General features: G+C 33.8%; 1 protein-coding gene across 3 annotated transcripts; it reads right to left on the reverse strand.

Moving 5' to 3' along the window:
* Window positions 1–323: 323 nt before the first annotated feature.
* On the reverse strand, window positions 324–12,004 carry LOC143054185 (uncharacterized). 3 transcript variants are annotated; one of them, XM_076227099.1, is made up of 2 exons: window positions 11,808–12,004; window positions 324–1,808 (listed from the first exon to the last, which is right to left on the reverse strand). In XM_076227099.1, exons 1-2 carry the CDS (start codon window positions 11,810–11,812, stop codon window positions 386–388), a joined length of 1,428 nt encoding a protein of 475 aa, XP_076083214.1. In that variant the 5' UTR covers window positions 11,813–12,004; the 3' UTR covers window positions 324–385. The 3 variants fall into 3 exon arrangements, with proteins under 3 accessions (XP_076083214.1, XP_076083213.1, XP_076083215.1); XM_076227098.1 differs by lacking the exon at window positions 11,808–12,004 and adding an exon at window positions 8,654–8,781; XM_076227100.1 differs by lacking the exon at window positions 11,808–12,004 and adding an exon at window positions 4,751–4,917.
* Between the last annotated feature and the right edge of the window lie 530 nt (window positions 12,005–12,534).

Consider the following 12,534-nt stretch of genomic DNA (forward strand, 5'->3'; position numbering starts at 1 on the left):
TTAGGAAGAATAACGAGATTCAGCTAAAATGCTAACATCGCTATAGACTCTGTATGTATGTTATAATGTACCTGTCCTAAATCAGAAAAAAACTATTTTATTCGAGTGTCAGTAATGAGTCTTTTTCAGACGAAATCCTCGTCTAGTGTACATAGTTTCAATCCATGTATATATGTTGAGTTTATTTACTTGTGCTAAAGACATAAACCAGATCAAACTCAAATAACTCCATTTTGGAAACATATTGACCTTCAGTTGATTTTATCGAATAATGGGAATTGTAAGTAGAAAAACCGATAAAGTTTTTAAAAACACCAAATACATTATTTTTCATTTTTATTATAAATCTGTAAACACATTTGAGGCACCACGACATAAATGATTGTCAATTCAAAGTTTTCTTACGTTTTCTACCGGGCAAGCAACATAAAATATCACATAGAGCTTCTTGGCACTTTTTTCTAAAGCTTGAACTAACGAAACTATAAATAATTGGATTAATAGCGCTTCCGAGACAATATGACCTAAAAAATAATTGATAAAACGATTTATCCAAGTCGTTAAGTCTAAAAAAGAACATGGAATCCGTCGTTCTTATTACTACAAGGATACAATATGGCAAATACGTTATCATGTATGCAACTGTTACTAAAAATAACATTATAGACGTTCTGCTGAGCACTGGTCGACGTTTAGATACCATCCACTCTGAATTAGTTGCTGAGCAGCGAGATTGTTGCTTTTTAAACGGCGAACTTAATATTCTGCTGTTATGCTTCGACAGGCTAGGACGAAGTAAGACTTTTTTAGGACTACTCGGTATTGACGTTACACTGGAATTCTGGGAATTCTGAGAATTCAGCAAGTTAAATTTATACAACGTGTCTTCTGATGATATATGATCATCTATTTGTCGGATCGATGACTTTCTTGTGCTACTAGTGCTCATCGTAAATACGTCGTCTTCAGCTGAAGAATCGCTTCCTTTACGGAAATCTACTCTAAATGAGTGCGCATGCTCACTACTTGCTGACATGCTTCGTGTTGCCTTTGTATCGATACAAATTCTTTTCCCTATTACAGAGTAAATAATAACGAATAAGACATCAAAAATTAAATGTACAGTTAATAAGGTCCATGTGAATGCTTCTACTGGGTGATTGTTCAGCATGTAGTAGTTGGTAATCAGACACATCTCTCCTGTGACGCCATTTCGGAGCGAGAATCTCCAGGTACCAAAAAATAAAAGCATTGGCCAACTAATGAAGGCGGAAATAACCATTGCTAGACCGACTATGAGATTTGAAGTCGAGGCTTGCAATCGTAGACGACGTGGTCCGGACATAAATACCCGTAATCTATCAATAGCGATAGAAAGAAGTATAACTGATGTGGCGTTGTTACAAAAGAAAGAAATAAACCGTGCAAATTTACATATTATTGGATTGTCAAATTGGACATAATTTGAAATAACAAAGAGCTCAAACGGCAATGTTAAGGCACAGTTAATCAAGTCCAACCAAGAAAGAGCTAGGATGAAAATATTCGAAGATAACTTTCTATTTCGTATTTTGAAGTGATAAATGTAGCACACTAGTGAATTCCCTGGAACTCCGATAATTAGTAACAATAGAATAAACACAAATGATGGTAGCATATTCCTTTCAAAAATGTACTGGTTCCAGCGAGGCAAGTCCCACATAGAGAATGGAGTACTTTCATGTGAAACATTCTCCAGCGATTCAGTACTATTCATGTCAAAGTGCGCTCCAGAGGTTGATAATAATGGTCCGGATGTATTGTACACACTGAAAGAAAAAAATGAGAAGTCTCAGCATAATATATTGACAAAATATGTTGATATAAAAATGTAATCTGAAAGATAATTGAATAAGTCTCAGAGGCTCTAAAGAGCTTGTGTCGCTCACCTTGGTCTTTGTGCATATTAAACAGAGGACACATATAGATGCATGACAAAATTGTGCTTTGGTGATGGTTATGTTTTTGTAGATCTTACTTTACTAAACATTCTTGCTGCTTAAAACTATATCTATCTATAACGAAGTTTCCCCAATAGTAACAGTGGAAAATATTTTGTAAAAATTTATAAAAATTTACAAAATTTGTTAAAAATTGACTTTTAAAGGGAAATAACAGGAGCAGCAACCCAACAACCGGTTGCCTGATTGGTCTGAAAATTTCAGAGCAGATAGATCTTGACCAAATGAACAATACAATTCTCTCATATTTGCTCAAAATGCTTTGCTTTCAGAGATATGAGCCAAAATCTGCATTTAACCCTATGTTCTATTTTTAGCCATGTCGGCCATCTTGGTTCACGGGAAGGATCATCGGACACATTTTTAAAACTATATACCCTTATGATGATTATGAACAAGTTTGGATAAATTTGTCTCAGTAGTTTCAGAGGAGAAGATTTTTGTAAAAGATTACAAAAATTTACGAAAATTTTATTATAAAGGGCAATAACTCCTTAAGGGGTCAACTGACCATATTGGTCATGCTAATTTATTTGTAGATCATACTTTGCTGAACATTATAAATGTAAACAGTTTATCTCTATCTATAATAATATTCAAGATAACAACCAAAAACAGCAAAATTTCCTTAAAATTACCAATTCAGGGGCAGCAACCCAACAACAGGTTGTCCGCTTCATCTGAAAATTTCAGGGCAGATAGATCTTTACCTGATAAACAATTTTAACCCGTGTCAAATTTGCTCTAAATGCTTTGGTTTCAGAGACATAAGCAAAAATTTACTTTTTACCCATATGTGCTATTGTTATCCATGGCGGCCATTTTGGTTGGTTGAACGGGTCATTGAACAAATTTTTTAAACTAGATACCCCAATAATGATTGTGGCAAAGTTTGGTTTAATTTGGCTTCCTAGATTCAGATTTTTGTAAAAATTAACGACAGACGACGGACGACAGACGACGGACGCCAAGTGATGAGAAAAGCTCACTAGGCCCTGTGGGCCCGGTGAGCTAAAAATGAGCACAGCGGTGTGGTTTACAGATATACAATTAATTTTCGATGTAGATACACAAAATTTGTTCATATGTTGTAGTTGTTCTTATCAAACTACAATAAACTGTTTTTTTCTGTAATTTTCAGAGTAATCTTTTTTTTGTTCTGTAATCAGACAACTACTGTACATTGCCCTGTAATCAGTCAACTACTGTACATTGCCCTGTAATCAGACAACTACTGTACATTGCCCTGTAATCAGACAACTACTGTACATTGCCCTGTAATCAGTCAACTACTGTACATTGCCCTGTAATCAGACAACTACTGTACATTGCCCTGTAATCAGTCAACTAGTGTACATTGTCCTTCAATGAGACAACTTTTGTTCAATTAACAGGTACATGCACACAATAAAATTTGCATTACTTGTACAAATGAAGTCTCCTGCAGTGGCGGATCCAGGGGGGTCCGGGGGTCGGAACCCCCCCTTTTTTTGGACTATCAATGTATTTGAATGGGAGCATATTGTTGGAACCTCCCCCCCCCCCCCCCCCCCGCCTTTCCGTCCTTTACTCTGGGTTTGGTGTCGTCTTCGCGGTCCGCGTTTAAGCTCTAACAATTTAGACGAAAATCGGAGACAACTATTAGGATTTAAACAACTCAAAAGTAAATTGGGCAGCCATTTTATGACGATAACATGGTATTCAGAATTAAGATTATGGCAAATTCTCATGGGTCGATATGTGCATTTTTTTATTAATAGAGACTTCGTGCACTCTGCATTATACCAAAGGCAAACTTATATATTTTCCTTAGCCCTAAAGAGCATGAGTGAGACACGTTTTTTTTAGTGCAAAACTGATAGAGAGGGAGATATGTACAAATTACGAGAAGAAAGCAACGGGAATCGATATTTTTTTAAGACAAAAACATTTTGGACCAGAAAATACTAAGTCTGTTTGAATAATTTTTCTTTAATTCCAGTAAAGTTTCGAAACAAATAAACAATTTCTTATGTCTGCTTATCGAAAAAAGCTATCAGTGTCGCCTATGGAGAAATTGATTATTTATGGCATCTATCATCTATATTTGTTCTCTCAAAAGATTCTCCTTTGTTTAAGGTGGGTTTTTTTTAGTTTCAAATTAAATGTAATTTAAAGAGGTTTCTCGACATTGTACTTCTACAACACATCTACCTAACATCTTGTTTATCAAACACAAAAAAACTGTGTTGTTGTTTTATTAATTGACGTATTTCTATTTTTACACATATAGGTTACGGAAAATATCTCTTTTGCTATGTTTATACAAGATACCAAGAAACATGATTTGATATTATCAATACGGTTTAACCTTAACGTCAACATGTGCGAACTCAGGATTTCCAAAAGTGAAAACTAGATGAACCCGGCTGCAGTAAAAAAGTAGAAAATGTACTTATAATAAAATAATAAACATAAAAATTTCAAGCCATAATAAAGTGACTCTGCTTTTTTTCTAACCATTCCCCTCTTTCGGACCTTTTCTGATCAGTCAATGTCAAAGATATGCGACTAAAAAAATTAGTATAAAATCAGAAACGTTTTGGAAATTGACATTTTAGTGAACAAGTAAAACATAGTAATCTACTGCAAAGTCATGAAAGCCTTTCATTGTGATATGTTAGTCTAGAATTTAAAGATAAACGTGAAATGTACTACCGAAAAAAAAACATATTTTCTAGAATTTTATGTTATTTAATTTATATACTTACATAATTTTAATTCTCGTATTTTAATTGATAATCCATCTGAACAATTACCAAATGTAAATCCTAAATCGGTTTGTGTGTTTAGATGATAAGTTTGCGTGTGTCGCTCCTCAAACAGGAAACACACGTTACATATTATCATATAAATATATATGTTGTCACTTATACGTATTAAGCCCACTGTTTATTGGAATTGCTACATTGTATTAAAACGTGTATCGATAACAATGAAAACAGAGTTATAATGTTCATAATCCGGATATTATCATTCTCTTAATTGACGATTTAACTGCTAGTCTCTAGGATGTTTTTTAATATTTTATAAAATAAAAAATGCATTAATACATAAAGGCGTGGAATAATCATTTATATCACAGGAAATTATTATTGATATTTTTATCGTTGTATGTTGTAGTGACAAGTCACGAGATATTTCTATATTTCTAAATTGTAGACTAACCGAAGGTGGCAAAAATTAACGAATATCAGGAAAACATTGATTTTATTCAGTAAAAATCAAAGTCTAGTCTAAAACTTTGTAGGCGCATCTCTGCATTTATAGAAAGCATCCAGATTTTTTTACAAGATTTGTCTGGCCAGTGGATCAGACCAATAAAACTGCTGACAAAATTCATTTCAAAATCTTAAGAAGGTACATATTTACTTTTATAGAGAATACGTCCCTTCTGACCGTTAACAAAACTATACCTAAATGTACCCCCCTTTTTTTCTCATGCAAACCGACTATATCATAGATTAAATCATCCAAATACAAATAGATCCGACATGAGCAATTAGCAGTCAAAACGCAACCCGTTACAAGTGAAGATTCGGAGAAGTTATAATTTAATTTTGATTATAGGTTTACTGGGATAAGCGTATACCAGCACGTGTACTTTATTGTGTAGATATGTCAATGTCATTCCAAAGTCACTTTCCAGAGGGAGTAAGAAGAGTCCTGATCCCGAAATCCCGGACTTAAAAAAACAATTTAAATCCCGACATCCCGATACTCCAAAAAATAATTCCCTGATCCCGAAAGGATCAATCCCGAAACCCCTTGCTTAAAAACACCCGATCCCGGAGTCCCGATAAAGGTCCTACCCCCTTTTCTAGTAGATCTTTGAAATATCTTGTAAACTGTTATGAAACCTGTACGTTAATAAGTTAAATTTAACTGAGTAATTGTTAAATCGCATCATGATTAATAAATTTAGTCGTAGATTTAATTTATAAGAACAAAAAATGAAAAAAAAAATAAACTATTCTTGTGATAAATTGCATTAGGCAGCAACCATTTGATTTTCTGGGGGGGGGGGGGGGGGGGGCTATGGTTTTTTTTGGAAAAAAAAGTTTGTTTCCATTTTTTGGAGAAAAAAATAATTTGTTTTTGATTCTGAAAAAAAAAAATTGTTTGTTACACCCTCAGCTGCCACTATATGTAATGCTAAAATTGAAAGAAAAAAATTGTTTTTAACTTGTCGCGGGAAAAATAAGATTGTTTTTCAAAAATTTGTCCAGAAAAAAAAACATAGAAAAATGCATCTTTTCCCGATATGTCATAGTTTGACGTCGCGAAAATAACATTTTACGTTAGCAACGTCATTACCATCCCTGTAACTGTATCGTATGCCCTTAAACAAAAACATTGTACTGTACAGTGGCACCAATAGTACGTAAAGGATGGTAATAATGCAATAATCAATTTTTTATCCTATGATCAGAATAAATTTAAGTAATCAATATTGATTATAATTTATAATTCATTGTATGAAGGGAAATTTATGACCAAGAATAAAACACCTTAGAGGCGTATCTTTCCAGAATTTTTTTTTACTGGGTTTTCATTAAATTTTGATTATGGTTTAGGATGAAAAGACGGTGTCAGAATGCGGCCATGAAAGAAAATAAATATATGTTGTTCCTTTAAGAAACTATGTCGTTCCCGCTAGATGCTATGTCGTTCCAACAAGAAAGTTATATCGTCCGGCCCTTCAAGATGCTATGTTGTTACCACAAGATATTATTTCGTTCCCTCAGGATAGGCTATGTCGTTCCCTGAAGATGCTATGTCGTTCTCACAAGATAGTTTCTTGTTCCCACTAGAAAGTTTTTTTTCGTTCTCAAAAGATGCTATGTCGTTTCTACAGTGGCAGAATGCGGCCATGAAAGAAAAAAAAATATGTTGTTCCATTAAGATACTATGTCGTTCCCTCAATATGCTATGTCGTTTTCACAAGATAGTTATCTCGTTCCCTCAAGATACTATGTTGTTCCCTCAAGATGTTATGTTGTTCCCTCAAGATAGTTATCTCGTTCCCTCAAGATAATATGTTGTTCCCTAAAGATAAATTTATCTCGTTCCCTCAAGATGCTATGTCGTTCCCTTAAATGCTATGTCGTTTCCACAAGATAGTTATCTCGTTCCCTGAAGATACTATGTCGTTCCCTCAAGATGTAATGTTGTTCCCTCAAGATAGTTATCTTGATCCCTCAAGATCCTTCTAAAGGGGAAATGAATAACATATCATAACAATTTTATAGCTTTGTTGAGGGAACAACATAGTATATTGTGGGAACGAGATAACTATCTTGAGGAAACAACATAACATCTTGATGGAATGGCATAGCATCTTGAGGGAACGAAATAACTATCTTCTGGAAACGACATGGGATCTTGAGGAAACGAATAATATCTTGAGGGAACGACATAATATCTTAAGGGAACGACCTATCATCTTGAGGGACCGACATAGTATCTTGATGAAACGAGATAACTGTCTTGTGGGAACAACATAGTATCTTGAGGGAACGAGATAACTATCTTGTGGAAACGACATAACATGTTGAGGGAAGGACATAGTATTTTGAGGGGACAACATTTTTTTTTCTTTCATGGCCGCATTTTGCCTTCGTACGTTTCCCGAAGAAAATAATATGTCGTGCCTTAAAGATTTTATGTTGTTTCCTCAAGATAGTTATCTCGTTCCCTCAAGTTACTATTTAGTTCCCTCAAGATACTATGTCGTTCCCTCAAGATATCATGTCGTTCCCCTAAGGTGCTATGTCGTAATTTATCTTGTTCCCTCAAGATATTATGTCTTTCCCTCAAGATATTATATCGTTCCCCAAAGATGATATGTGGTAATTTATCTTGTTCCCTCAAGATGCTATGGCGTTTCCACAAAACAATTATCTTTTACGGCTGTATTCTTCCACCATAGGAAACAAAGAATATACTAAGACAATGTTAATGCTATATTGTGGGAACGACATTATATCTTGAGGGAACGATATAATATTTATTTTGAGGGAACGATAAAATATCTTGAGGAAACGACATTTTTAGCATCTTTGAAAAACGGAATAACTATATAGTGGTAACGACATTGCATTGTGGGTCTCATTGGGGTCTAAGCGTGACGCGGGATTGCCGATTTTTCGTAAGCGTGACATGGGAAAGTCAAATTATTGTGTCGTGAAAACGGGAATTAAGGTCTAGAGGGACACGGGAAATTACAAAAAAATGAGAATTGCTTAGGTCCTAAGTATAAGCGGGATACGGGAATCTGAAAAAAAACTGTAAGCGGGATCCGAGATCTAACCCCCCCCCCCCCACCCCCCCCCCCCCACCAATGAGACTCCCTGCATTTTGAGGGAACGAAATAACTAACATATTGGAACAACATAGTTTCTTGAGGGAACGACATAGTGTTTTGAGGGAACAACATACTTTTTTTTCTTTCATGGCCACATTCTGCCACTGCAATAAGCAGATAGCATGTGGATACCTTATTGTTCATGACACCGTAAAATTAATGCCAAAGTAAACATTAAACCACTATTCGGAGAAAAGATATAAGAGATGTATAAGTAAATGTACATTGTTTTATAAGTGAGACATACTTTAAAGTTTCACAAAACGGTTCAGGAGTCGTTGTGGATACGAAAGTGAAACATACTGACGGACTGTTCGTCACTATTATTTGCAAAACACGATGTTTCATCCATTCGACTGTTTAAACAACTCGGTTCAGGTCCTTGATAAAAATAGAATTGAATATCATACATTTGTTTTTATGTATAAATGTATAACAAATTAAATTATGTTTTGAAATCAGCTCATCGCAATAACTAGTTTTTATAACATATACTAATGGAATATTCGGGTGTCTCATAATTCAACTATTAATAAGAAAACAGTGCATTATTAAGGCTTAAAATAGAACCATACACTCCAAGTTTGCGATTTATTTCAACTATGTGGTTATGAATCAAATTAAAGTAAGAAATATTTTAAGAAAAGATTATTAAATTTTCTCCCTCTTAGTTATTTATTTCACATATATGAGATTGTAGAATTTATTTATTTTTTCTCTGAAAAATCATGGTATGTCATTGTAACTATAATTATAGATTATTACATGGCATTTTTCATATTGCCCTGGTATCAGCCCTAGACTCCCATATCAAGCCAGAGGGCTTTAGCCCGAGGGCTTGATATGGGTCGTGGGCTGATACCAGGGACCATATGAAAAATGACATGTAATAATCTATTTATCACATATTTTTGAGCAAGAGAAAACAAATAGCTTACACCAAATTATGTTTGATATTTCATCAAAAATCAAAAAGATATTTAACGAAAAGAAAATAAAAAATGTATCACAGTAGGTAAACAACGTTTTGTGAAAAGTTTCAGAAATGATTAACAATAAATATATTAATTGTAAGAATTGCAAATATTAAACGACTTTAAAATGTTACATTACAAATGTTAAAAATGCTTAAGAAGAATCCTATATCGCTACTCATTCCAGTGTGGCGTCATATATTTTATAAATTCTTTATGACGTCAAAATTTTACGGGAACTTTTGTGATTTTCACTGTTGATTTCTACTTTTTTCTTCTACAGCAGATTCGTAACTTTCTAAATTTCTTTTCATTGTGTTCAACTTGTTTACAAATAGTATTTGATTGACAGTTTACCGGAAGTTAAACTCGAGGGCTTGATATGGATTTCGAGGGCTGATATCGATATCGGCCCCGAGGGCTGATAACCAACCTTGACTTCCGGCTATTATTGGCCATGCAAAAACGTACATATCAGTACAAAATATGTGATAAATAGTGTTATCAAAGTAAGTATTCCATATTTGGCATGGCTGGCCATACTATACATAGGGGTTTCAACATATTTCACTGTAGTCATACTATTCATATTGTATTTAGCTTTTAAAATTGTCCGAAGGTCACAGGAAAGTTTTTAACTCACTGTTTAACCCTCGGCGATTAAATAATAACTCTATTACTTACTTAATTTATTTCGCGCAGTTTTAAAGATTTATATTGGATTTTAACATCCATTGGAAAATAGTTCATGTATTTTCAGGACTACTCCCACTTCAGAATAGGGTCTTTTAAATCGACTTACGGAGGTCCTACATGTACCTCGGTTTGTAACAGGGGGGAGGTTATGGTCTTGGTTTTTACATGAAAAAAAACATTCGGATCTCTAATTTGACGCACAAAAATATTGTGGTCAAGCTGATGACCAAAATCTAGATTTTCCCCATGGTGTTGAATTTTAAAAAATAATTTGATTGAAAGCGTAGAAAAACTAAATACAATTGTTCATGCTTTGCGCGAAACCCCTCCCCCCCCACCCCCCCCCACCCCCCCCCCCCCCACCCCCCCCCCCCCACACACACACCTTTCCCCACTACCTTGAAGTTAAATGGTCGTTCCCTTATCAATTAATTACAAAAGAATTTACATTGTAGATGTTCACACAAACCAGACAAATATTCGTCGAGTGGTATAACTTTTTAGGGGATTTTTTTATTTGTTGTACAATTTAACTTAAAAATCATTTTTGCAACTTATATTTATAATTTTCCTGGAAAGATGAAATATACAGAAAATACATTTATCAAAATATTACTATCATTTCACCACATCCGCTTTTCCAAAGTATATGACATAAATTAATGAAGAAGGATAACAGTATACACTTATATTTATTGGCTATGAGAGCAAAACTTGTCTATTATCCTCTTGAAGCTAGTAATACATGTATTTCCATAAAATAAAATTAAAATGATTGACAATTTTCTCTTATTATTATCTGGGTTTTCAGATAATTGCAAGTTGATCTTTACATATTACATAAATAATTATATATCAATGTTGATAAATTGAACTATAATTTATCGTCCCCCTGACACATGCTATTCCCGACCACTTCACTTAGGGAAGTAGTTTGTGGCCAATAAACTTGCAATTGTCCTCTTGTACCATGTAACAAAACGTTTATATCTTGAAAGAGAACTTTTTATCCATCATTGAAAATTATACTGCTTCAATAATACTGATACATGCCGCAATTCGTCTCATTGCATTTTTGGGGTTACTCTAAATTTATTTTTTAGTCACATGAATCGCGAATTTTACTGTTGTATAATACATATTCCATAGTGTGCAGTAAGATTTCATTGGGGAATTCGATATGTTTGATATTCCTAATGTTCCCTTTAGAGCACACTTAACGTTTAACCACCAACAATGCACTTAACACACTTAATGATAATACCACTGAACTTAATTATGAATCTTGATAATGCATTTTCTAAGTACATGTATAAGTAAGGGAATAGCAATAGTGGATTTTTAATTTGACACGTAATTATAAAATGATATCTTGACATTTTAACATTGCCTTAAAGTATATTGGTCTGATAATTTATTTATCTTAGGGAGCAATCATTTTACTTCAAGGAGGGAGGTATGTTTGTTTAATTGTCTGAATCAGTAAATGTCATTTAGCGCAAAGCACAAACATTTTTTTAAAGTTTATCGACGCTTTCAATCAAATTATTTTTTTTCAAAAATAAACACTATAAGGTATAGGGAAAATCTATCGATTCAGAATATATATAAATTTGTTTATAAATTGGGGATCAGACTATTGTCAGGAAAAAAAATAAACCCCCCTTTTAAAGTTAAATGGTCGGTCCCTTACAACTACACGAATCGTCTGCTTAAACAAATTGTACTTACGCCATGGCCTCATAGAAGTAAAGTTTTAAATGTCAATTTCCTCATGTCAGCTACTTTTAAGTTTCATCTAAAGTAAACAAATATTCATATTTGAATATAATTCCGCGAAAGGAAGTCCATATGCTCTTAATATGTTTGTATAATTTATTCATCTTATTATTTTGAACGGAAAACAACACTTTATCCAGGTCAAAGACGCTCGTTTGTAGTAGGTTCATTGAAGATTGTCGGTCTTAAAGTATACTCAAAGTCCTCAATAATGCAACACTTTTTTTTCTAAATAAATTTTAATGATTTTTTGTTTTAACATGTTTAACTTGAATGAGACATCAACCCACCAAAACGTTTAAAAAAGGCAATGAGGAACACATTAAAAAAAGGGTTCACAGTCTGACTTTGATGAGAAACAAAACAAGTGTCGTGTGTCAACTTGTTCGTTGTGCAACCAATATAAGAATGAGAGGATATATTTTTGATTTACATGTTGCAAATAGAAATAGCAGGCTTTTAAACTACGTTTAATTCGTATAGACGATGATGTACACATTGTGCAGTGCACGAGTATATCTAAAGCAATGCAAGTTGTATTTTAAAAGCAGTATTTAGATATAGGAAGATGTGGTATAAGTGCCAATGAGACAACTGTTAATCCAAGTCACAATTTGTAAAAGTAAAAGATCATATTAGGTCAAAATACGGTCTTCAAAGTATAGAATTTTTCTAAGTT

Source organism: Mytilus galloprovincialis, chromosome 12 (assembly GCF_965363235.1).
Source record: "Mytilus galloprovincialis chromosome 12, xbMytGall1.hap1.1, whole genome shotgun sequence".
In the NCBI taxonomy this organism is placed as follows: Eukaryota; Metazoa; Mollusca; class Bivalvia; order Mytilida; family Mytilidae; genus Mytilus; species Mytilus galloprovincialis.